Genomic DNA, 26,227 nt, shown 5'->3' with positions numbered 1-26,227 from the left:
TGCACCTGAGCTGTAAACAAAGCTTTATAGAGTAACAAAACAGACTTAAGTGTAACTAAATCCTTCATATTTGCCTTGTTTGGTGCTTAAAACAAGTGACAAAGGAATCCTTGAAGGTTCCCCACAGCAGCCGACAAAGACGCAATGAGATCAAACCTTCCAGAACTTTATTGATGCCATGTGAGCTAAGCAAGAAAAGGTCTTGCCAGTAAAAACCCTTTAATTAGAAGAGAAAACAGCACACAAACTCACAGGTGACTGGTGTTGAGACGGACGAGCTTACGCGTTTTCCTCTTTAACCAATCGCATCCAGTGACCAGCCAGAGATGAAGCGCCATGGATACTGAACACACTGGGCTCTTAAAGCAAGAGGTAAGTGAAGGCCACTGCTTGTAAACAGCTGTTTTGGAGTTATTGTTTATTCAAATTGGTGTACTTGAAAATAGAAACTATACTGATGTTTAATTTGTATTTTAACTTTTCTTGTGTCCATGTCTGGATAAGAAGACAGCTTTTTTTTGTGATGCCATCTCCTGAAACAGACCCTCAATCAACACTCTGGGATGTTTGCCAATGAACTATTAACACCAGTTAATGTTTGCAATGTGAAAGTTAACATCTGTTGGACTGACTGACTGACTGAGGCCAGGTCAGTCCACATATCTCCTTGGATGCCCCTCCCCCTTCCACCGCCACCCCTGGACAGACTCTAGTCCTCCGTTTTGGCCTCCATCTCCTCGGCGTCGTCGTCTCCGTCCACCTCAGCGTTCTCTCGCTCTAGCCTCTCGAGCTGCCGGGCGAGCTCCGTCTCATCTGTGTCCGTAACCACCTTTGGCTGAAGAGGACAGTTCAGTGTTTAGTCATTTGTACCAGTGCAAAGAGTAAATAATGAAAACGGTAGAAATTCTGTACAGAGCATTTTCAGATTGAGAAGCTTCTCATGTTGCCTCTCACTGTTTTAATGTTATATATGATGGTTTTGGATTCATGTTACTGCCAAATTAATGTGAATGTTGCCTCTTACTGCTGTAGATGTTTGAGTTTGATCGATATTTTAACAGTGCTGGGTAGTTGAATCTACCACAACGTAGACAAGATATGTCTGTAGGCTTGCTGTCCCGTGAGCTCAGGAAACCGGCCGTCTTCAGCTATGAGACAATCAATTTTCCAGTTCATCCAAAAGGGTTTTTAAATAGTTTGTTTAACTTTAGGAGTAGCAGAACTTTCTCAAACTGTAAAGGGACACTTATTCCTTCATTTCATTGGAAAAAAACATATATATAGAAAAAATTGCCCCTGAGATGTATTAGAGTTTAAGTACAAAAATGCATAAAATGAAAATACTCAAGTAAAGTACAAACACCTTGGGTCTTAATTTTAGTATGGTAAATGAGTAACTACTCACTGTACTCCCTGCTCTAACGACATCTTAACGCACACAGAGGACAGGGAGTGGCTATCACGCATTAGCATGTTTACACAAAGAAACCGAAGCCGCTCACCTCCATCTGGATGTTAAAGACACCCCTCTTCTCCTCTATCTTCTCCTTGATAGCAGCCATGGCCTGGTTGAGGACAGACAGGCCCTCTGTACGCTCCAGAGTGGTCGTTGTCATCACGTAGCGAGGGGGAGCGATTAGGTTGATCTGCCAAGAATAAGACCACGTCCGTCTTATTAACACTACATCACAGGGATTTACACTAACATCTGCTTACAACTGGTAACGTCTTTTAGTCTAAATAGCATAAGAGAAGGAGACTTTCTTCAGGTCGTGACTAAAGACAGGGGCGACGTTTCATCATTCAGCATCAGTGCACAAACATGCGGTTGGGAGAGGCTGAAGCAGCAGAATTAAATTACCTTAATGGGCATGGCCTCTGTGGAGCAGTTAAGCCCCGCCCTCAGAGCGTCCTTCACTGCATCGATGCCCTCGTACCCGTAGCACGCCACTTCGATGTCTGCAAGTGGGACAGGAAAAAAGATAAACAAAAAAAACAAAAACGTTTGAATGACTGAATCTCTTTGGAGTATATTGTTACCTGCTCTGATTTTGACAGCCTGCGGAGTGAGTCGCCTGTTGATGTTATCGATGAGCACGCTCCTCTCTTCCTCGGTTAAGTCCAGGCCATCCAGAATGGCAGGATCTCTGTGGGAGGGATTTGATTTGACCAATTACAAACCTAATTTTCACGTGCACATTCTTTGTTTGTAAAGACGTTACGTGTGATTGGCCTCACGCCAAATGGTCGAGAAAATCCACTTACGATACAGCCTGCTTGAAGACGTCGTACGCTCCGTATCCCGGCCGCTTGTATTTCTCATCGAAGACCCAGGCGGTGCGCTGGTACAAACTCTCTAGCTGCTCGTCCTTACTGTACTCCAGCACCTCTGCCACGTGTCGCAGGATGCTGTACACCTGCAAAACGCAACAACCGCTTTTTTAACACCGCTGAAAAAGTTATTTTCATGGGGGACATACAAATCAATGACAGAACAAGCATGCGGTCGCAGTTTTCTTACAGTTTTAGATTTGGTGAATTTATCTTCACACTTGATGGCCTCCTCTGGAGAAACTCTTCTTTTTGATAAATCAATGTATCCTAAAAACAAAGCAGAGAAGAGACTGTGTGACAAGATTTTCAGAGGACAGAAGCTAGTCCAGAGGGAGATGGCTGCGATCCATATCTGTGAAATTGTTTAGTTTAGGGGAGGTGGGATGTTCATACAGCTATGATCAAAATTCTGGTTTATGATAATCACAGGAGAAAGGAAAAAGGCCATTACAAATAGATGGCGCAAGGCAGAAGCACCAATACGAGACGGATGGTAAAGAGCGAGGAATGAAACATGAGATATGGAACAGTTAACTCATAGGATAAGAGACCTGTTGAGACAAATGGACAGTGTTTACATGTCAATGATAAGAGAACGACGCAGCGAATACGTTACAGGAACAGATATGTTTTGCAGTGACAGGGTAATGTTGTTACGATACACCTAACATTTTTTCTCTGCGAATTCTTTGTAGTGGAAAAATCAGTTAAAAAACGTTTTAAAAGAGAAAAAGACTCCACATTTGATGGTCAATCGACTTAGTCACCTTCTGGTTTAGGCTTCACAAACTGCCTGCTGTGTTTAATCACTCCATAAAGACTAATCAAATACTCACATTTTGGGCTCTGGAACTAGACAGACAGGTTTCACTTCACAGCCTGTACATATTTCACAAATACGCACAACACATGAAATATATATTTGGTTACGTTTACACTCATGCAAATGCGTGTATCCCATCCATGTGCACACACTCACACACACAGGCCAAATGTCAGCGAGGAGGAACTTTGTCACGTGCACTTGTTACTGATAAAATGAAATATTGTTCGGTTCAGTTATAAAAATGGATAGATTATCAATAATGGATTGATAATGACTGATAAGGTCATTAGCCCAAGATGACGTTACTACAGCCGGGTTTCTGTTCAATGTAACATGAATTTTAGATTAATTTTCAAGCAGTCTGACAATTAAAAAATGTGAATGAATGTGCAATGTTTGCAATGTGAAAGTTGGTTGCTCCATGTGTTAAAATGAGGAACGTCAGTCTACTCGTCGCTTCACGCAGACATGAGGTTTTCACCTGCAGCTAAATTCGTCTCTCCAGCAGAAGCTTCAGTGGATGTTAAAGGTTCAGGCTTTGTGTATATCATAAGCAACGGTGGAAGAATCAACTGCATCTATTTTTCAAGTTTATCTTGCCATTGCAGCGATTAAGGTTTAGTCACATATTTTTTGCTACGATTGGTACATTATTTGTATTCCGCCTGCCACGTTGGCACCAGCAGCCACTACGTTTCCTGTCCTTTGTGCACCTTTGAGACCCAGTGACCCTCAGCAGCAGAGGTTACTACCCTCCTGCCTGCACTCACCCTTCTCTTTGTCTACACGGATGACGACCACGCACTCGTTGCGGCCTATGCGGATGAGCTTGTTGATGGAGCGGATACGTCGACGTGACAGTTCGCTCAGGAGGATCATGCCCTCGATGTTGTTGTACTCCAAAAGGCTGACGTAGGCGCCCATCTCGGCGATGGACCTCACGTTCACCATCACAACATCCTCCACCTCTGGGAACCGGTGCTGGTAAAATCGACAGCTGAGCCCCGGCATTGCTGAGAGAACAGAGACAAAGAGACATGACGAGTTGTCATAAAACCCTCCTGAAATGACAGTTTTAGACCTCCTGATCATTTTGCACATCTTGAAAAGTTTAATGTCATAACAATGGCTTCTGTGTTTTTGAAGGAAGCTTTCTACAGTTTAAAAAAATTAGCACATTTCACAGCTGTTTTAGAAAGGTAGTAATTCATTTACAGACATCTCTGGGGCTTTGCGGTGCTGTTAAATTGCATTGTGCTATACTGACAGATGTTTCTGATATTTAGTCAATCCTTATGAATGGGTTGGGTAAAATATTACAAACACCCAGCAAATATTCAGCCTACAGTCCAAATCCATTTGAATGACACATTGTTAATTCTGTTTCCCCACATCCGCAGGTCAAACATTCCCAAAACGACAGCAGGGAGACGAAGCGGCGTTAAGTGAAGTGGGAGCGTGGACCCTGCTGGTTTTATTTCACATTTTTGACTGTTTGTGGGATGATGCAATGCAGACAAATAAGAACCCCGTCACTGTTTCATTTAAGAAGGAAAACTGACATAAACAGAAACAACACATACCTCCCTTTCAATGTATGCAGCGCACTAACAGCGACATTAGCCAGCAACAAAATCTAAATACCACACGACGAGAATTTATCTTAGGAGATAAAGTCACTTAAATATCCGTTAGCTTCCAAGCTAATAACCCGGTTTCCAACTCACATGCGGCACATGCACAGGAGTGGAAGATAGCGGTTAGCTAAGCAGCTAGCAGCCCCGTGTGTTAACCACTACCCCGGTAAACTTCTGCTTTACTAATAAAAACTCACCTGTGTCATATGGTTACAGAACGATACACGGGGAAGTTCTGTGCTGGAAGTGTTTAAATGTCCGATTATATCGTCTTCGGAGACTTTTTAAGTGAACAATTCGGGCCCGCTAGCTCACATTCATGGATGTGCTAATTTCTCGACCCGGAAAAGATCGTCAGGGCTTTTCGCCACGCGCATGTGCACAGCGCTTTCCATCCAGTCACATGACCAGAGGCCAGCTGATCATCACGGACGGAGAGTCGTACAAGATCACGAACATCAGCTCGGTCTGTGCTTCTAATCCTGCGCGTAAAACGTCGTTTTTTTTGTATTACACACATAGGTAAATAGAGTAGAATAAAAGTTAACGCTACAGTGTCAATTTTAATAAACGGAAGTAAACAGAAGACCGCAATAATCGACCAAAGGACGAGAAGATGTCTGGAAAAGACAGGATCGACATATTCCCCTCTCGAATGTAAGCAGCTTGTTTGCTAGCTAGTTGCTAACCCATTGTAGCTTCTTAGTAAGCTATTATAAAGCCGTTTCTTGACGTATTGCTCTCAGATCTCTCTGATTGATAATGTCCTGCATGTATCTGATGGAAAGTTCGTTTAATGTCACACCAAACGAGCGCATTCTTGTTCTGCAGTATGATTCAACTCTAAATATAGTTTATATCAGTGCCAGGTTACTGTGTAAAAGAGGAAGAGTCCTTCATTTGTCATGTGATGTTTCAAATTTGATCGCAGAATGAGCTGTAAGTCTGATTGTGTCTGAAGCTTACTGGCCTCCAGACAGCAAAAGTTTTGGCTTTAACCTTATTTAATTTGATTATCCACTGAGCAGTAGAGTTTCATCTGTTGTCTGTAAGATCTAATCATTTTACAGTTTTTATTCAGTCATGCAAACCATTGTGTGTAATGTTCAAGGGCACCGACACTAAATTGTTACCAAGCTGTGATACTGGCCTTAAGTATATTTATTGTCACAAAAATCGTCTGCCAGATGAATGTAATGTGTGACTTACCAACCGTGATATGACAGCACAGAACACATCTCAGTTGTTAGTCAGTCTTGCAAGTGAAGAAATTATGGCTGCTTGAAAGCTAGCAAGAAAACACACAGATAAGATAACCAGTCTTAATGTCCTGTTTCTGCCACAAATGTGACCAAAAGAAAAAAAAGGAGAACAAAGAGGAGGCAGAGGGGGCATGTTAGACAAACAATGACTGCCTGCTAGGGGGTTATGATAGCTACATTTAAAAAAAAGAAGAAGAAGATGAAGAGGCAGGCAGCTAGGAAATTATTATTTCATCTGTAATTATAATTTTGAAAAAGTGACTTCTGTGGATCACCTCTGAAAATATTTGAAAAGCATATTCTTAAAGCAAAGCATTCAAAATGTGTTTGATTTGTTTGGGCTCGCAGGGCTCAGACCATCATGAAGGCTCGGCTGAAAGGCGCTCAGACCGGCCGCAACCTGCTCAAGAAGAAATCCGATGCTCTCTCCATGCGCTTCCGCCAGATCCTCCGCAAAATTATTGAGGTAACTTAAAAAGGACTGATAATCGGCTTTGTTCTCCATGCTTTGTTTTCTTTAATAACTCTGACTGGTTTACTAAAAGGTGGACTTTGTCCTCTTATCTCTTTTCCTCAGACTAAGACTAAGATGGGAGAGGTGATGAGAGAGGCAGCTTTCTCTCTTGCTGAAGCAAAATTTGCAGCTGGAGACTTCAGGTCAGGATCAGAGAAAGATCACGTAATGTGGTGTTGTGTTTGCTACAGATGCATCCGTAACTCCCATCTGTATTTCTGTCCACAGCACAACTGTAATCCAGAATGTCAACAAAGCCCAAGTGAAGGTCCGAGCCAAGAAAGACAATGTGGCAGGTTAGCCTAAAAACTAAAATAAAACAACCTATTTACATTTACAATCACTGCTGATAAGTCAGACTCTTAGATGTGTATTTTTATTTCTTTAAGGTGTCACCCTCCCAGTTTTTGAGCACTACCAAGAAGGCGGGGACAGTAAGTCAAGTTTTGATGAAGTTAATTTTTTTTTTTGTACACTGCTGAAGGACAGCACTGACTTCTCACCCTCGCTGTGTCTTTCAGGTTATGAGCTGACTGGTCTGGCCAGAGGAGGAGAGCAGCTCTCTAGGTTGAAGAGGAATTACGCCAGAGCTGTTGAGCTGCTGGTGGAGTTGGCCTCCCTACAGGTAGGGGGCACTGTTACAATTCTATTCAGGTTTATTCACAGTAGTTTTATCATTTACCAAGCAATGTTTCCATTTTATACTACTTTATACTTCTACTCCACTGCAATTTGGAGGGAAATATTGCACTTTTACTTTACTACTTTTATCTGACAGTTAAAGTGATTGATTACAGACTCTGAAAGGGGCCATTCTTCATTATGACTCCTTTTTTATTGTCTTTATTTTGTATTTTTGAATATTTGTTTTACTACCGGAACTTGTGATTGACGATGTGCTTTCCAAGGAAATACTAGTCAAATTTATGTGTGTAATTTGCCCACATTCTGTCTATAGACATCGTTTGTCACACTGGATGAAGCCATAAAGATTACCAACCGCCGTGTGAACGCTATTGAGCATGGTATATTCACACCTGCACAATTTCTGCCTTTTTTCCCATGGAATTAAAGACAAAGCCTGTTATTGTAGCTCACCTTTATCCTACTTTGCAGTGATTATCCCCCGGATCGATCGCACCCTCACCTACATCATCACAGAACTGGATGAGAGGGAACGAGAGGAGTTTTACAGGTGGAAACATTTTCCCAGTCCCGCTTTTTTAAATTTGCACTGTCATGACCACAGCTGTTTGTTTTTGCAATGCAAATGTTCTCCTCTTCCAGGCTGAAAAAGATCCAAGAGAAGAAGAAGCAGCTCAGGGAAAGGACGGAACTGGAGATTGCGGCCCGCTTGGCCAAGCTGGGTCCCATTGCAGAGCCCGCTAACATGTTGACGGAGGAGACGGACGAAGACCTGCTGTTCGAGTGAAGTGCTCTGAAGGCCGAATCGCCGACTTCACCCATCGTCCTATTTATTCTGTGCCTCTCAGGCCATGTCTATGTCTTCTCATACAAGTGATGAAAGTTTTTTTGTTGTGTGTACTTGTTTGTGATGATTTGTTCTGTTTTTTCAGTGCCGAAAGGTACTGCGTGTTTAGAGATCTGTCACTGTACAGAGCCAAAGTGACGTCACACATGGCTGTTATCCCCAAGGGAGTCAGTTCACTATGATAAAATAATCTAAATAATAAGAATATAAATATGTTTACTCATGGTTTGCAGGTGAAAAGAATAAGCATTCCATGGGACAGATTAACTTGTAGACATTTCAGTTTCCTCACAACATTTAGAGGCATTGCATGATGTCAAGCTTAAGGTGGTTGTAGATGTCAGAGTGTGTGAGTTTGTGTTGTGGAGGCCCATCTCGCTGCTGACCTCATATCTCTGGGTTTGTTGTTTCCTCATGTGAGGAGCTTTACCACTGTACAAGAAACTCCTAAATAAATCCTGCTGTAAAACCTAGTGTGAAACTCAACATAAGCCTACACTTCACCCAAATAAAGATGTTATCAATATCCAACCACTGCCTGGATTTCTTACTGAGATTAAAAGGTTTACATATTACAACAGATACAAAATCAGTCACATAGACTTTTGCTGTAATGCAGAAGCTTCCAATAGTAAAGGGAAAAAGGACTGGAATAATAACATTTCTGTCAACACAGAATGAGAAACATTTTCCTCAAGTGCGTCAGTAACCCAGGTAGGTGAGGAATGGCAGCCATCTTGCACCCGAATGCTACATTTAACACAGTATTTTTAGTCAGTGCAGGACTTTGCAAAAGTTGATTTACTCCACTTTTGTTGTAACACCAATTCTGTAACAAGAGATTACAAGGTGAAATCGCTGCATTCAGGAAGTACATCACTTGTTCACATATGTATCTGATTTTATTAATACTTTAGCAGAAAAGTGTGCTGACTTAAGTACCCTGCAAAGCAGCAAGACTGTTGGAGTTACTCTAAGTCGTAAGATGTTTTGTTCTTAGAATACTGGTAAAAATAAACAATCTCAGCAGTACTTTTCATCACAGTAATGATCACTGGCTAGAGAAAATACCTGTGTTCTGAGGTCTGTTATCACAGTGTAAATGAGATGTGAGACTACATAAAATAATACTGACACTGGTGTAGAGGAAGTACTCAAAAACCGGAGGTTACAGCAGATGGTTCCTCGGCATTTCTCATTGGAAGACGTTAACACTGCAGCCACTTTAAGCACAAGTGCTTCTCTTCTGTTTGGTGCTTCCTTTATCAGGAGGCCATTTTGTTTTTTTCAACACTCATAGTTGAATGTACTGTTTGTATATCATACACAAACACACACAAATGTAAGAATAAAGTAAACCTTTGGTCTAGAAAATACAAATTTACAATTATAAATAACTATGAAGAATAGGATAGAAATATTTCTATCTGATAAATGACTCTGCATAAAGCTGAACCTTCTTGAAACAAACAGAAAAAAATCAGCCACAAACACACACACACACACACACACACACATACTCACACTCCAACAAAAAGAAATATAAGAAACTTGAGTTCATCCCTGCAACATGTGCTAAAGATCACCTCTGTAAACGAGGGGAATGTGCAAGTGAAAATCCAGTGTCAATCAGCACTGTCCATCCTTCATTTTATCTTTTTTTTTTTCAATCTTCAGTCTCATTCATTTGTTCTTCTGTTTACCTCCTTCTACCCTGAGGCTCCCTGCCGTGGGCCCCTGTGACCTCTAACACAACCAAGAGGTGGGGACCCACTGTGGCTCAGTGTCCAGCTTGTCTATCAGCCTGCGCAGCTCGTGGAAAGCCTGTTCTGGATCCATGTTCACAATGGTGGCGTCAAAGAAGTGGCCGTGGTTGTGCTCCATCTCGCGAGCCTTTTCAATAACCTTCTTAAGCTCTTCAGGCTGTGCACAGAAAATGAGACATGGCGCTTTAGACAGTGACAGGGCGATGACTCTTAAAATTACTATTGGACATAAATCTTAAATCTTTTTTATTTCAATCAAGAAGATATTTTGATATTGTGGCAGTCTCTGTATCTGTTGGTTTTGCAACACTGCACAGTGGCAGCTGGTACCTTTGGTGTTTTCCCCTCTGCAGCCAGCAGGGTGCGCAGTCGTTCCTGAGAAGGAGGTGCGATGAAGATGACATAAGGCTTGAGGTTGGAGGACCTCAAGACCTGCAGTGACTGAGGGATATACAGAATAGAAATGAATACATGACACAGAAGGAAAGACCAAACAAAGAAGAAACAGCACTAAAGACACGCCAAGCCAAGCACTGGCTATGACATCTTCTCTACTGATTATAGTTTATCAACCTAAAAACAATCTTATGTTCAGGATGTGAACAGTTGTAATTACATTCTGGCCAAGCCACAAAGGTCAAGATCAAGACAGAGCGATGAAATGGACTTTATAATTTACACCTCCGACAGACACATGGTTCAGAATTGTCCAGATAGCCACAAGTGCTCTTACTCTGGTGTGGAGACAAAGCAAACAGATGCGTCCAGAGTTGATGACGTGTCGAACCGAGTCTGTGCTGGTGCCGTACAAGTTCTTCTCATATTCCCCAAACTCGATGAACTTCCCGCTGGCCAAGTCGGTTTCAAAGGCTTGCCGAGTCACAAAGTGGTACTCGCGCCCGTTCCGCTCATGTATCCTTGCGTTTCTGGTTGTGTCTGAGCCATGAAAAAGAATCAAATGCACATTCAGTCGATTTCGCTGCACGGGGATGTTATGCGTCAAACGACTTAAAATGATGTGAACTGAACCCCATATATATGTCGTGTTTCTCATCCGAAATTGAATTGAATTGAATTGTTGATGAATGCTTGGCGCTGCAGGGTCCCTCATACTTTGACAAAGTGTGGACTTACGCGGAACAGCAACGGCAAACTTTTCAGGTTCGATGGACAGAAGCCTGCGGCGCAGCTCATCGTGTCCACTGTTTGTAGGACCAATCAGAGCGATGGGGCGTTTCCGACTGGCAGGCTGGTGATACAGCGACATCTCCTCATAGGTCAGGATGTCATCGTAGTCTGAAGAGACAGTTGAGAGGGGTTAATGAAACATCCCTGACCAACAAACAAACGTCCTCTGTTGCTTCTGAGCTGCTGTTCTGTCACTAACTCTGATCTTGGACCTTTCTTTGGAGGCAGGAAGGAGGTGAGAGGATTTGGAGATCACCAAAATAACTCAGAATTATTACTTTGAGTACACACAGTATTTTTTTTAACAATGTCCAGCTTCATACTCTGCCCTCACAGCAGCGTGTATAAAGGTGTTTCTGTGTGTCAACCAGTAACACAGGGTCCCTTCAAGCCATTTAGGCACCTGCTGTGCACCTGTTGGTGCCTCCTGATCCTGTCTGTGAAGACAGGATTAATCTGACTTGTGACACTCCGAGTCTGGACAAGCTGCTGTGAGAGCGACAGGACATGTCAACTCCGGCTAACGCGTGGAGTTAATACTGACAATGTATGGGCACTTGGAAGACGTCCAAGCAGTGTTTCACTGGTGGTAAATGACAAGTGACAATTGGAGCTCTGTGGGTTTAGGATGTAGCTTCTTAACAGTGGCTGCTGAGGAGGAGGGAGCACATTCTCAAACATGCAACTCACTTCTCAAACCGTTAAGCTTCTGAAGAGACACAGCGAGGGGAGGAAAAAAAAGGAGAAAGTAGAGTCTTACCAGTATTCTTGCTCAAGTTAGACATGCTCTTCTTTCTTTGTTTCTTGCCCTTCTTTGCATACCAAAGCTTCCCTGGAGAAATGACAAGTCAAAAAATGTTTGCCTTATCGTTTCACGTTGTTGCAACCACCTAGACACCACGAATTCTATTTTTATGTTTGTCAGGGTGGATGCAAAATGTTTGAGTTTGCAAATTATGTCTTGTATTTTCTCACCATGTAGTGTGTGTTTCAACATATTACGCTTACCTTGGTGCTGCTCTCGACTCCTGTCTGTTATTGTTTTCTTCAAGGTCTCTCTCTGTTGCTGGAAGCTTTTGCCTGAAAATGAGGAAAGCAAAGAGAATCAGATCAGTTCTCCAACACTTTAAATACAGATAGACAAAATCCATTGTATTTTACTTGTTTACTTAAAAATGCAAACTTTAATGGATTTGAACACTTTGGTTGGTGTTTAATAAGATCTGTCAATAGACCCTAGACTTTTCAGACATGCTGAGGGCCAGGCAAATTGAGGGCCCGCTTTCCATTTCTACTGCTCAGTCCCACTTTCTTACAGACAAAACAGGCCGGGTTCAGAGAGTAATCGCAAATAATTCCAAGGTGTTTGTTTTAATCTGCTTGATGTGCCAGATGGGTGGTGTTTCCTGCCAGGGTAGCAGTGCCAGGTAAGTTATTAGTCACAGAAAACCTTTGAGTAGTTAACTGTGTCTGCATTCCTATGTCCTCCAAGGTATAGAACAAATAATCAACTCGGCGAGTTGTGAGCAGTGTGTTCATTATAGATCTATATTACCACCATGCAGATCTGGATCGTTCATTTTCTAGACATTGTTAGCTCTGCAAATGTTTTTTCTTATATATAGGGTAAGATTTGATATATATTTTTTAGATTGTTTATGTTGATTTAAATGTGTTGCACAATTTCATGATCAACAAATTTATTCAAATTAGTCAGCATAATCATTTATTCCATCTCATTATCACTTTTCCATCTGACATTTCATTTGTAGCTGCTGATGGAAAAACTGCTTTATCAACCAGGTCACCTTGAACTCAAAGCAGAACTGGTCCTGCAATGTTTGGTTTCAGTGCAACATCAAGATCCTCATTTGCATGCAACTTCAGTGTTATTTCTCCAGTTCGCACGTTTTCGAGCCATGTGCACCGCACAGGCTGTTAAAACATGTATAAAGATAATGTTGAATCAACTGTATGTATTGTTTGTATGTGAACAGACTATACACTTTAATTTAATACTGTTTATACTGTGTGTTGTAGTTTCATTCTCCATAAGTTATACCAAATGTAATCTGTATGCAAAATAAACGCTGTAATACTACAAAACATACAAATCACCTGCATGTGACTGTTCCAGATTTCTTGATTTTCATTGCAGTTATCTGGTCAGTATATATACTACATTTTGATACACAGTCCTGGTCCGCTCCCTACCTGGAACGAGTCCAGCCAGGGGCTGGTTGTCCTCATCTCCGTCCCTGTAGGCCTGCCACCAGTTGGGGTCATCCTGGCTGATGATGTGGAGGATGTCTCCCTTCTGGAAGGACAGGCCGAGCTCCCGACACGGCAGGAAGGGGTCATCAGAGGGGTCGTAGTCAAAGTAAGCTCGTACATGCATCTGAGGACAGGGTTTACAGCATCAGGGTCGGCGTTGCATGCATGCAGACAGACTTTCTCATGCACGCACACACGCGACCACATCATTAGAGACTTACCACAGTCTGTCTGTGTGGGGCAGGTTTAATCTGAGAGCTCGGGATGAGGAGGAAGGTCAGCGTGCCATGCATTTGTTGCTGATGGAAAAGACAAAGTGCAATGCATTAAACATGACACGGATCACATTTCCATAAAAACAACATCTTTTATCTTTTACTGACTGCATTTAAAATGTGATTTAACAGATCAGATGTTTAGCAGTGTTTCATTTTTTTTTCAATTTTGTGATTATTACGTTTTGAGAATACAGGTTAAATCACATTTAAATATTAAATTAGGACAAAACAAAGACACAATGCAATCAGTACTAATGTTAGTTATTCTGTTAAGACAACAATGATGTGATATAGTTATGTGTCCACAACTCCAGATCTTAATTTGATAGAATTTTGTGGTTGAGTGGATGTGTCTATGGTGTGTAACAGAATAAAAGCAGTGAAACCTCAAACACAACCAACCACAACCATGTAGGAACAGATGCTCTAAGTATTTAGAAATAAATTTGAATGCTTTTTTATTGCATTAATGTACAGAATTTAACCTCCTGTATGTGCATGAGTTAGTTAAAAACCAAAAGACTGCTGGATAACTGCTGGTCCTCACCAGCAAGTCGTGGACTTCATTGATGTGTTTCCCACGAATAGGAATCCCGTTGATCTCCAGGATCTCGTCTCCCTCACTCAGCAGGCCGCTACTCTCCGCTGCTCCGCCTTTTACCACGCGACTCACAACCACGCTGTCCACGTCGTTACGCACTGTCGCGCCCTGAAGGCCACATACGCACACACAAACAGAGTTCATATACTGCAAGTCTAAAAGCAAACAGTTTGAATACAGTACAATAAGTCACACACAGTGAATATCACTGACAAATGCGATTGGTGGAGCCTGGTGAAGGCTGAGAGTAGAGCCTTTTAGAGACTTACACGTGACACGCAAACATGACAATACGTAACATAAATCCCTACAATCCATGTATATCTTAATGGTACTTTTGTCCACATTTGAATTTTCATTGTACTGCGATTATAGACAGTACAGACTTAAATTTTTGGATGCGTACTAAATCATCCTTGTTTTCATGCTTGTCATTGCCTTGGCTCTCTAAATGGTTCTTCACAACATTCACAGGTTAATTAAAAAGAAGAAAGCAATTAAAATGGCTGTGACAAAACGTTGACACACACACACACACACACACACACAGCAATGGTACCAACAGTCAGTCAGAAAGACTAATAAATGGTGCCTCACCAGTGGAGTGTCGAGGGTCTTTTCCAACCGCACCAGTTTAACTGTCTCTCCAAGGTGCTGGGTCACATTTTCCTCTGCCATTTCCTGCACTGCCACACTGTCATGGGCCTGCATCAGTGCCTGCCACATTAAACAACCACAGAGACACACACACACAGAGACAAACAGCATGCACATGCAGAAATTTTACAAACACACAATAGACACAAGCAGACAGAGAGATAAAGGAAGAGGCAGTGTCAGGTACATGAATAGCTTCTACCTGTGTCAGTAGAGACACTGTCCCTCATAACTAACATCATGACTACAGCTGGGATTGAAGCAAAATGATCAGAAATATACCAAACACGTTTTCAAACACAAGAAGCCTCCCTACACCCCCATCTCTTTTAACAAGACCAGACAGAAATCCCACTGCTCCTTCATTTCATTTAATGTGACATGCGCTCCATACCCCACAATTAACAAGCGTCGGTCCAAATTAGTTTCTCTATCCTACAGCAGAGGGGACCTGAGAGAGCAGAGGCCAGGCTAAGCTTTGGCGTACTCACAATCCATCTTAATCTCCCCCAGCATTTAGGAGTCAGGATCCACCGCCATCAATCATCAGACACCTTTGGCTTCTCTGCTCATGAGGAAACTGTCCTAGAAAATGGTGAAAGGCAGACAGGTGGGCTTGAGGGGACCCTATTCCTCTCATACAAGTACCTGTCTTCATTACTATGGGGTATGAGGTTGTTTACCTGTACTACTGACTAAACGGTGATTCATGTGATCCCTGCTCCACGCAGAGAAACCAACATAATCTGTTCCACTTTCTGTGCCGCGAGGCAGGCTCACATCACATCATACTGCTCCTGCTGGCTACATGGATCCAGCTCAGTGGAGAGGTTAACAGCGCAATGGCAGAATTGGTAGTTCACACGGTCACATGGGTCAAACATCAGACCCCATGGCGCTCCCCTGTCAGGACCCTCAACCATAAAATCACAGCTTCCACCTGAGGTCTTTTCACACCTTACTGACTCTCTAATGGACGATGACAGTTTGATAATGTGGCTACATTTATTTTCTACAGAGGAACCACTGAAGCTTAACGTGACAAATGTGGAGCATCATCAGTCCCAGGCACGTCAGACCAAAGCAATCTGAATCTGTTTGATCCTTTTCATGTTGACATACCAAATGAGAAACAGATGGCCCGCTGAACAGATGCCCAGGTAAAAACACGACACCTTACACAGTAGTGGAAGTGGCTCTACCTGCAATGTCTAAAGGTTTCCTCATAGACTGAAGACTTCAGAGAGACATCTTCATTGCTCAGTTAGTCAGCTGTGTCAACAGCAGCCTTTAAACTGCACTGTGTGATCCTTAACCCTTTTAAAACCACAGGGATCACCATTGACACCGCGGCACATGTGTATTTCAAATTATATGACACAATTACTGACAAAAATAGACAAAAAAGACCAGGCGTTTTAATAAATATATCTATTATTATGGTGCTAAAATGGTTAATAAACAGGTTACAGCCAAATTGGACTGAGGCTTATGACTTAAGAAGTTAGAGGACAACATTAACTGCATCAATTTAGATTCTTTGACTTACACAATATTCTAAAATCCTTCTTTATATCGAACAGTGAATAGTCAACTTTATAATAAAGGTTGTGCTTTCTTAATTGCTATGACTGACTGAATAATATCATCATGTAATAACATTTAGTTTAGTTTCACATCTCTGATACTCTGTGTAACACAGATTAACCAATTACATCTTGGAAACATTATTGTATTTAAGAGAAGCGTGCACCTTGTAAGCAGCACCCACGAGAGTAAGCCTAAATAAAGATTAAACGTTGCTTTTATTATCAGAACTAAACTACTGCACATTTGTATAACACACCCAAGCTGCATACTGACTTGAACACAAACGCGCATGACATTAACCAGTAAGAACTTTTAAAATTCTCACTGTGTGTTTCCATTGATTACTTTCAAAGAAACTGTCCAGCACTCTGCTGCAAAGAATGCACTAATTATGCGTTTCCATTACCAAGAGAGCTGACCCACATTGCAGTCTAATTTACATAATGGCCTTTCTAGACACCCACCAGATTAATCATTGAAGGAATCTTAATTTTTTATTTTTTTTTGCACACTCTAAATTAACAACTAACAATAGCAGAAAAAAATTAATATGTTATAAAAGATTTCATCTACAAAGCAAGCATCTGCCTGGCCAAAAAAAGACAACATGACATGACCTCCTGACTTCCTTCATAAATTTCCCGCTTTTTATATCTTTCATTCTTTTCTGATGTACACTGTGCTATATCATGATGGAGCAATCTGTCGTTCCGTCTGCTTCAGGGTGGAAAAATTAAGCTGTCCTTCAGGTGCCTTTGAGCTGGTAAGAACGTTTTTTCCTTTCATAATCTATGGACTATTATATACTTAACCCTGAACTCTGACATCCCAGTGGAAGGTGCTAGAAAAATCATTACCCCGCTGGCATAAGGACAATATAATACCAATTACATTTCCAGTATTCCAATTATCTGTATATTAACCACATAAATGTGTAGGTCTTAAGGGCTCAGCTGGCTCTCTGGTGTTGTGTTAAGATAATATTGTAGGTTAAGGGGATATATAATAAGTCAGAGCTGGCAAGCTGACATCTGACCTTGAGATGAGGATTGGTGAGCAGAGCCCTGAGCTCCAAGCCCTCCTTCTGTTGGCTGGACTGGAGAATCTTCTGCACCTGAACAAACACACAGAACTATGGTGAGTAAACGGCCAAAACTGCGGACAAAATATCTAATGTCTCAATGCAAAGTAGCATCAAAAATAAAGTAATTTTTCTGACACTAAGACACCTAAGTAAAACGGCGTAGTATAAAACTGCCACAATGCTCTGTCAGAACTGCTTGTCAGATGGTCAAATAGCTGATTATAGCTTGATTATAGAAAAAAGAAAAGAGAGTTTGTTGACTCAGTGACCCATTTACTTGCACAAGAACCTCTGGGCAGACCGTTAGCTTTTTACACATTCACATCTCAGTTTCATTTGTGGAGACACATCCCAAACACAAGATGTCTACGCATCTCACGAATGGCTTATGATAATGACCTTTCCTTTGAAACTCTCACCCTGATGTGATGATTATGAGCAATTCTAATTGTATAACATGTTCTACAATTGGTGCCAACCATCCTTTAATCTTGCTTGTTTCCTTTGCTTGGTTAGGGCACATTATCACTTTCCACCAAAGTGAAAAGGGCTGCACAAAAATCTACAAGAAGCCCAACTGTATCCTAAAATTACACGCTTTAAAAAAAACTTTACTTCAGTAATGAGCCAACTGTGTGATGAAAAGAGTTTGGATTCTCACAGAGCTGCAAGAAATAATAAAAATAAAACCACAAAATAAGTCTATGTCCATATACACTGTAGTTCTTGGCTACCAGCAAGTTACTGCAAGTAGGGTTTCACATTCCAGACACTCAATCTGCTGTAAAGCAGCTTGTTAAGTGCTAGTTGTTACACAAGAGAAAATAAAATACAAAGCCACAACAGGATTAATTTTCATCATGTGAGTTTACAATGTTGTATTTAACCAACTTTAACGAGCATAAACTTTGATACACCCATCTAAACCACAGCACAGAACGGTTCTCTCTTTATGCCTCCTTTTCTTTCTCCTCTCTCTTACACGATTTTATTTCAGCAATGAGGTTCTTATGTTGTCATTAGGTGCAAAGATTCTGTTGTTTGTGGCTTCGACTGTGTATTGAATCATGACAACAGGCATTATGGTGGTCTGTTACCCCTTCTTTCTGCCCCCTCATCTCCTGTTTAGAGATTAGTTCATCCATTTCACTAATCAAAGCTCTCACTAACAAGGTGACGCACTTTCCCTCCCCCCACTTCAGCAGCGCTCCACCTCGACCCACACTGCTGTAAGCTGCTGGAGTTTCTTTTTCTGGCTGCCCAGATCCTGGCCTCCTTCCTTCAGTGTGCTGCACCAAGGGCTGCTGGGAGATTAGTTTGCCCAACAGCCAATCTGAGTGTCACAAAGCACAGCCACTTAGTTTAGGCACATTGCAGCTCAAACTATTACGCATTATTAAGCGCTTCGGAAGCTGTGTCCAGTGGGAGGGCACACACTGATTTACTGTATACAGGAAGACAACGTGTTGCATGTGTGTGAAGAAAAACAGATCACCTCACCCTGCCCGTGAATCTCTCAAACCACTCCTGTCAAAACTGGAACATCCACTTTTTTTTTTTAGAAAATTCATTCATTCATTAGTATATCCTTATGGAACGGTAAGAGAATAAAAAACACACACACAGGCATTGTCTTTTGAAAAAGGTGAATGAGATCTACCACACGCAGAAACGCAGCAAAGCCTGTGAGCTAGTTCAGGCAGTGAACTCGAGATGCATCCACTGCTATACACACATGTGACCTGCCTCACTCTTCCCAGTGGTCACCAAACACACCCTCCCAATTTGCTGTTCTATTTAAACACCCCACCTCGGCCTCAGCCTTTCAATGCCACTGCCTCGCCGTATCAGTACTGCTACCTGTTCTCTCAAGCTCCTCTGTTAACGGTTGAACAGAGAACACTCTCCTGTATGGACCCAAATCAGAATACCATTTATCAAGATTTGCAGCAGAGTAGGTTTTCACAAATGAGGAATTTGTCTCAGTGTTGTGATGCATAATAATAAACACAGCAGATCAAAAAAAAAATATAACATGTAAGACACTAGCCAAGGAGCATAAACAGAAAATGGAAAAACTGGCAATAAAACCTGAACAAATTAAAAGGAAAAAAAGTAGTTTCTTATTAAAAACGATCACAGCTAATCGTCACTCCTTCACATCTGCTGGTCCCTTTTCAGTTAAGTCATAACAGGCCAAAGCATCATAATTGGGTGTGAAAGAGACGTCCTCAAAACGCTGAGTTGTTTACAAGCATGGATGGGATGAGGTTCACCACTGTGGAAAAAAAAAACTATGTGGGCAAACAGTCTAACAGTTTAAGAGCAACGTTTCCCAAAGCACACTTACGAGGAAATTTCGGGATTTCACCATCTACCATATCCATGATATTATTACAAAAATTCAGAGTATCGGGAGAAATCTGAAATCCAAAAACCAACAAGACTGGAATACCAATTCTGTAGCAGTGCTGCTTGGTGTCCTTTCAATGAACTCTACACAGCTCATAGCAGCCTGTTAAGTCAAAACAAGTTTGACTCTTACACGTCTTAGCCACATAAAAATCACACTGCACCAGTCTGACTGCGCTGAAAAGCCAGTATTACATTCATTCATGTCTCACCTGTCAAAAGTTGACACTAATCCTAATGAAGTGCCTATTGTGGGTGTAGCCTATCATTGTTGAACAGAGCGTTTCCCAAATTCTTAGTAAACCATAACCATATCACAATTTTTATGTAGTTTTATGTAGTACCGTCACTTTTCTTCAGCACATGTAGAATATTTGTTTAGGTAGGTCAGCAAATCCTGTGATATTTTAAAGACTATATTTGCAAACCATATTAACACATATTTATATGTGGTTCATTCATTCCTCCTTGTCAACTCATCTTCCATTCGCCCTAATTCTCTCATTTAAAATTTCATACCTTCTGTCTCTTTTAACATTCTTTCCTGCTCAGTCAATTTTCATGCATGGCCAGAATCCAACAAATCTCTCATTTTTGTTTTCATTCACCTTGTTAACCACAGGACAATTTACATTTCATAATTATTCAGACTGGCATGGCTGTCTTTTGGGCAGCTTTGTTGAATTAATCATCACCTCAAGCAGAGATTTTTCACGCGTCATTGAGCTAGTTCAGATGCTTTACTCACAGAGGTACTTGACTCTAAATAAAAGTATTAACTGGATCCAAACCACAAATTGGCTGATACAGTCTAATTGCCTTCATGCCTGTGTGCACAAACTGCCTCCTCTCCGGAGAAGCTTGTCTTGTGTGGTACGCAATTGGTTTGTGGCATTGATACAAATGTCTAAAAATTACAGTTAGTCACTATTCTGGGTAGAAGTAAGTCTATCTTCCCTGACTAAGTTACTCCTGGAGCTGTGGACACTAAAACCACCCGTATTTACAAAGCTATAACATACAGCCTTATACACTACATCAACAAGTACCGATTACAGCGTAATAGTGAGGCTGCACTGTAAATTTACCTCCTGGCAGAGATCCTCTGCCTGGACTGTGATGGGTGAGTTGGGACTGACTCTGTTCCTCTGCTGGGATACAGCACCGTACACGCTGTAGGCATTCCTGAAGTCCTGCTTGGCAAGGAGTTGCATTATCAGCTCCACATCCTGCTGGCTCTGCGCATCAGTCAGGCAATGCTGTGCCCACTTCAGAGCCTGCCGCAACTCCTCCAGTTCTGAGAAAGAGGCAGAGACAGTAAGGCCAACAGGACAGGTGCAATAAAGAGAAACCTAGGAGCAAATTGATCGAAGTCAGGAAGCCTGGGTAGACTAGACCTGGCACCCAGATTATACCTCGCTGCTTTCAGAGTTGTGGTGTCCCCCCTGCAACTAAGGCAATAATGTATATATTTGCTAAACAGTGTTGTTAATCTTCAGATAAAAATATCTATGCATGCCTGTATGTCTGACATTTCCTGTGTGTCGGAGTTGCCTTTTTTGGGAGAATTTCCTCCTCCAGTGATACGAATAAATCAAACTGTGGCTCTCTGCAGCTGAAGTTGAGAATTTTGCTCTGAGCTACCTGTGCACCTGTGAGTCTTCATTTCTATTCAAATCAGACTCCGACTTCAGTTCAGGGTAGGGTTGGGTATTACTAATAATCCCATATCAAGTACTGCTGAAACTTCTCCAATCAAACAACGCCAGCATCCAATCCTTTTTGCACCCAGATCTGTAAAAAAGCCTATTTGCATGATTTTGTTCACAGCCAATCATCGCAAGAATTCTTCAGTTTAATGTGACTTGCGACTGGCCCACTACCACAGTGTCCACACAATCTGTGGTGCGGTGAAGTCGAGCGTGGTGTATTTGATGGCAGACGAGGTGTCCAGACACATTTGGTGTGTCTGTAAAAATGTATTTATCACACATCACTGTCTTTGTAACAAAGGTGTCTGAGTCTACTGTACAGTTTATTGACACTCTTTGCAAAAAGCCAGCTGAACTAATTGTGATAAAGGATTAAAGTCATTTGGAATGAAAGAAATTTCATAATGAACCAGTCATTTCAAATTATATTAAACTTTATGTGCTTTACATGTGATGCCCTTTTGGTTTATTAATATAATTAATAACAAATTATTTTATTTTCCTGTGGCAACTGATGAGGTCTATTCTCTTCAGTCCAGAGTTAGGACCAAGACACTAACCAGTGGAATTGGTAAACGGCCCCTGAAACACATCACCCTCCTCCAGGACAACTGCCCTTTGCTCTGCATCCTCAATAGTCATTGTTTTGACTGCTTTTGTTTCAACTGATTTCTTTGTAAAACCTCACAGGTCTCTATTATTCTATTCTTCTTTGTGGTCTGAAATTCCCTTCTCCTTTGACCCTCTCTCTGACCCCCATAAAGACCTTCTAAAGCTTACTGCCTTTCTCCTGTCCACTCACCAGCTACAGGATCCTGGGGGCATGTGTCTTTGGTGGCCTTTTCCTTCTCCTCGAAGGTGGGATTGTCAATGCCCACCTTGGGGTTCTGTGACAGCTTCTTGAGTCTCAGTGAAGCATTGGGGTCGATGTCGAGCTTCCCCCTGCTGTCCTCCTCTCTTCTCTTCCTCAGCTCTTCTTGGTAGTGCTGGATCCTCTCCATATGAGCACTGCACTTTGGGGATTTGACAAGGCTACTTTCCTCCCCTGGACAGTCCACTGCCCTCTCCCTGTGGCCCTTGGCCTGACCACAGGCCTCTTGCACATAACCGTTCATGTGGGACGTGATCATGCCTGCTGCAGCAGAGTACAGCTCAAACCACCTCAGTGTTTTCTGAAACCTGCTCGAGTGTTACGAGGCACTGATGTTGACACTGTCCAAATCAGAGGCCATAGCACGCCAGTGGAGGATGGAGTTCTTTATGTTCCTTCTGTGATCTGTCATCCTGAAATGCAGAGATGAAATGAATTTCCCTCGTTATTGTTTTTAGTCTTTACTAAAAGTCAAGTATAGAAGTAAGAAGTAAGAATAGACAGAAAAAAAGGTTAAACACGGTTAAGAAAAGGTTAAAAGGATTTCCCTTGTTATGTGTCTTGTGAAACTATAAACCACTTTAAATGTTAGCAAGATGTTATCACAATACAAAGTCCAGACACAACTTATGCACATACTGTATGTAACTGCACAAATGATTTACAAAGTCTAAGAAATAATAATGTATATAATAGCTTTTCTTTGTTTGTATTAATTTATTTATAGTATAGTTTTTTAAAGCTCATACCTGGTGTATTTCTGTAATGTGAATTTCCATCCAGTGGATCAATAAAACCTTCTCTTAATCTCATCAGAAGTAGCTTGTTTGCATTCTGTCCCTCACTAACTCCGTCAAGGTCAGTTTAAATGAGTAGTTTCACACACTTACACTGTATTTCAAGTAACGTGTTCCAACCTCATATTACATATTTTTTATGTATTCTACAAATAAATTAATAAATGCTTTCCTTCCACTTGGCTAATCAGGGCCAACATTTGCTCTCATCTCCTTTCATCTATCACACCACTAATCTAACTCTTTACGTGGAAAGCTCTCTGGCCTCAGTCATCCGAAATCCCTTCAGTTCAGCCTCATCAAACCATTTGCCTGGGTACACCTGGGTACACTTGTCCCCAACTGTCTCTTCCTCCTGAACAGCTTAATCAGAATATCCATCTGAAGTCTATGTATGGATGCCTTGATAAAGACTCTGCACTTAAGTGTGATGCTCGATACACAACTACTACCTGAACTGCCACTGTTGTCACTGCTGCGGATTATGATCTATTTTAAGGATGCTACATGCATTAATCTGGATTAGCACATTTGGTAGTATGACTGGGAGATGTTCATTCGGTATTTAAAACCACAAGCATGTCTTGTTCTTTCACAAAATGACATTAGCTTCTGGTTAAATAGGGTCTCTCTCTCACAGCATGTTATGGCTTAAATACAATGTTGGCCTTACACATACCTGAATGCATATTTCCTGGAACTGGTACTGATTTCCATGTTAAATCAACTTCGTTACTTCTTAGTGATTAGACACCCTTCTGAGGGCACAGAGGAAAACCCTCAAGTACCAAAAGGATAAACATGGCCTTGTCACCGATAGCCACCTACAAGGCTCATGGCATATAGTCAGTCATATACACTTGTCACCTCGCTACCTCATGGCAGCCCTCCCCCTCTTCCACCTATTTCCCACAGCTAATTACGTCTGGCAGGTCTATCCAAGACACCAAACCCCTCCCCTGCTGAAGCATTTAGCTACGTTTAGAGTGGCAGTGTGCGGCTGAAAAACACCAGAGACTTGCCAGCGGGCCATCTGTTCCTGTGGGCTTAATTAAGCCTGGGATCTCATGTCCGACTCGAGCTCAGTGGCCACAAGAGCACTGGGAGGGATGCGGGGAAGGGACAGAGGGACCTACACACACCTATACACATGGACAGGATATGTGGAACAAGTTTAGGGCCACTGCAAGATTACAGAGAAGATTAAGTATTTCTGCAAAATTAAATAGGAGCTCAACACGCCATGAGATGTCAAATTAGACAATCAAGCTAGTATCAGCAAGCCCACAAACCAAACAAGGCAAAGTGACTCTGGAGTGCCAAAAATACAAAATATTTACAAAATGAGTGAAGAGGATTTGGCATGAGATACCACAGGACTGCAGCTACAAACTAAGACAAATAAAAAGAATCTCAGTCAAGTTCAAATTCAAATTTAAACCAACATAGTACGACTTTATCCTAACATACACTGGCCTCCTTCAACTTAACCTACATCACATTTCATGCTGCTCACTCTGACAAAAAGGGGGTGCAATATGTTCCTTTGGCAGCAAAGGACGTTTCAGAGAAAGTAATGTTTATGCCTTGTGCCTTGAACACAACTCCAGCAATATTCATTTGCAGACACAGGCCATAAGATATGCTTCCTCACAGATACACGTGAGGTAGATTTCCTCATACTTTTTAAATTCAACTCCAACACCTACTATAGTTAAAATGGAAGGGGCCTGCCTGTAATTTCATCACAAATTAAAACTTTTAACAAAATAATCCCACTATAATTTTGCGATGTGGTGACATAAATTTTCATAGTCTCTTACACGTCGTTAGAAGTGATTTCTTCCCAACACTAACTGAACCAACTGAACATCGCACATCCATCTTGTTTCATAACATCTTAACTGTAGGGTCATCCATCTAGTGAATACATCAAAAATGAGTTACTGTTTTTAGACTGTGCTCAGACAACAGACAACTACTCTCCATTTTGAAGCCGTTATTATAAAATGAACGTTAGTCACTGAACGTCACCTAAATGATGGCTAATTTAAACCGAGTTTCGGTGGGTTTACCCTCCACCACCAGATCTCTGACTAAAATTAGCTAGATGAATAAGTTTGACGTATATTCTCATACATCAGTCGTATTTCTGTGGTTTAAAAACTAGCATCTGCTAACTGGGTTTAAGGTAACCTTAGAGTAAGGCAGACGTAGCTTATATCAATGACTCGCCGGAGGAATTGCTCTCTCTCCTACTGTGTAGAAACAAACACCAATTTTGAGCAACTTTACGAAAGAGCAATGTAGTGCACAGCGGTATTTAGAAACGCGGTGTTTTGTTTAACCTTACTGTGTAAAATCGAACTGTATTGACGTAACGTTAACAACAGCAAATAACTTAGCTTTGTAGCCTGAAACCGCTAACTGCGTAGCTTAAACGGTAGCTGTCCCGTAATAGATTGCGTGAACTCACCACTTCAATGATAGCAAGCAGAACGGGTTTGGGTAAGAAGCCGTTATTCCAGTTTATTGTAATCCAGCTGTCTGAAAATGTGCGTTTAATTCTCACACGGGCGGTCTGAAAGAGTACAACGCCTCTCACGGTCTTCACAGGACCGCGTTCAGCCGCTGGAGTGAGTTTTGTCCAGGCACAGTCGGGACACTTGTGGCCATTGCTGTGAAACTGCGCCTGGTGTTTTGAGTCGTCTCCCTGGCAACACTGTGGCTCTACAGCGCCCCCTCTCTGTCAGGCACGTAGTGACCACATCTCCTATAACACAAGCGTATGATAAAAAAAAATAATCTCTGGTGCCCCCTTCCTCTGTTGAGGCTTTAAAATTCAAATTTAACATAGATATTCTAGATTACCTTGTAGGTTTATACCATTATACCATTACTGACGGCTGACATGCTCTTGAGTAAGGCACCT

At 41.7% G+C, this 26,227-nt stretch overlaps 3 protein-coding genes across 5 annotated transcripts; 1 reads left to right on the top strand and 2 right to left on the bottom strand.

The window, feature by feature from the left end:
* Positions 1-150: 150 nt before the first annotated feature.
* On the bottom strand, positions 151-5,150 carry eif2s1b (eukaryotic translation initiation factor 2, subunit 1 alpha b). The gene is made up of 8 exons (XM_046373126.1): positions 4,995-5,150; positions 3,931-4,173; positions 2,522-2,601; positions 2,266-2,417; positions 2,041-2,147; positions 1,862-1,959; positions 1,503-1,646; positions 151-835 (listed from the first exon to the last, which is right to left on the bottom strand). The coding sequence occupies exons 2-8, from the start codon at positions 4,169-4,171 to the stop codon at positions 710-712; spliced, it is 948 nt and encodes a 315-aa protein (XP_046229082.1). The 5' UTR covers positions 4,172-4,173; positions 4,995-5,150; the 3' UTR covers positions 151-709.
* Positions 5,151-5,223: 73 nt separating this feature from the next.
* Positions 5,224-8,596, top strand: atp6v1d (ATPase H+ transporting V1 subunit D). Its single transcript, XM_046373127.1, has 9 exons — positions 5,224-5,454; positions 6,408-6,525; positions 6,637-6,716; positions 6,802-6,869; positions 6,963-7,007; positions 7,095-7,198; positions 7,532-7,598; positions 7,690-7,768; positions 7,861-8,596. Exons 1-9 carry the CDS (start codon positions 5,414-5,416, stop codon positions 8,003-8,005), a joined length of 747 nt encoding a protein of 248 aa, XP_046229083.1. The 5' UTR covers positions 5,224-5,413; the 3' UTR covers positions 8,006-8,596.
* On the bottom strand, positions 8,110-26,020 carry pals1b (protein associated with LIN7 1, MAGUK p55 family member b). Of its 3 annotated transcripts, none has more exons than XM_046373122.1 (14): positions 25,772-26,020; positions 22,430-22,911; positions 21,004-21,212; positions 17,456-17,533; positions 14,770-14,889; positions 14,119-14,280; positions 13,515-13,592; positions 13,234-13,417; positions 12,028-12,099; positions 11,780-11,851; positions 10,966-11,127; positions 10,565-10,767; positions 10,162-10,272; positions 8,110-9,988 (listed from the first exon to the last, which is right to left on the bottom strand). In XM_046373122.1, exons 2-14 carry the CDS (start codon positions 22,755-22,757, stop codon positions 9,812-9,814), a joined length of 1,956 nt encoding a protein of 651 aa, XP_046229078.1. In that variant the 5' UTR covers positions 22,758-22,911; positions 25,772-26,020; the 3' UTR covers positions 8,110-9,811. The 3 variants fall into 3 exon arrangements, with proteins under 3 accessions (XP_046229078.1, XP_046229081.1, XP_046229080.1); XM_046373125.1 differs by having other exon boundaries at positions 14,770-14,877; XM_046373124.1 differs by lacking the exon at positions 25,772-26,020 and adding an exon at positions 23,248-23,382.
* Positions 26,021-26,227: the final 207 nt, after the last annotated feature.

This window comes from Scatophagus argus, chromosome 19 (genome assembly GCF_020382885.2).
Source record: "Scatophagus argus isolate fScaArg1 chromosome 19, fScaArg1.pri, whole genome shotgun sequence".
NCBI lineage: Eukaryota > Metazoa > Chordata > Actinopteri > Scatophagidae > Scatophagus > Scatophagus argus.
The sequence above is the reverse complement of the archived record's forward strand: the minus strand, read 5'-3'. Positions and strand labels throughout refer to the sequence as shown.

What these genes read in the sequence shown, in the direction of transcription:
- pals1b (XM_046373122.1), bottom strand. Translation starts at nt 22,757, where the DNA reads ATGATCACGTCCCACATGAACGGTTATGTGCAAGAGGCCTGTGGTCAG. An exon ending in CAGAGGATCTCTGCCAGGAG is followed by an intron (nt 17,534 to 21,003) that starts GTAAATTTACAG and finishes GTGTTTGTTCAG; the next exon opens with GTGCAGAAGATTCTCCAGTC. An exon ending in TAACTTGAGCAAGAATACTG is followed by an intron (nt 11,128 to 11,779) that starts GTAAGACTCTAC and finishes CTGTCTCTTCAG; the next exon opens with ACTACGATGACATCCTGACC.
- atp6v1d (XM_046373127.1), top strand. Translation starts at nt 5,414, where the DNA reads ATGTCTGGAAAAGACAGGATCGACATATTCCCCTCTCGAAT. An exon ending in TCCTCCGCAAAATTATTGAG is followed by an intron (nt 6,526 to 6,636) that starts GTAACTTAAAAA and finishes TCTTTTCCTCAG; the next exon opens with ACTAAGACTAAGATGGGAGA. An exon ending in CTACCAAGAAGGCGGGGACA is followed by an intron (nt 7,008 to 7,094) that starts GTAAGTCAAGTT and finishes TGTGTCTTTCAG; the next exon opens with GTTATGAGCTGACTGGTCTG.
- eif2s1b (XM_046373126.1), bottom strand. Translation starts at nt 4,171, where the DNA reads ATGCCGGGGCTCAGCTGTCGATTTTACCAGCACCGGTTCCCAGAGGTG. An exon ending in AATTCACCAAATCTAAAACT is followed by an intron (nt 2,418 to 2,521) that starts GTAAGAAAACTG and finishes TGCGTTTTGCAG; the next exon opens with GTGTACAGCATCCTGCGACA. An exon ending in TCTTTAACATCCAGATGGAG is followed by an intron (nt 836 to 1,502) that starts GTGAGCGGCTTC and finishes TGTCCTCTTCAG; the next exon opens with CCAAAGGTGGTTACGGACAC.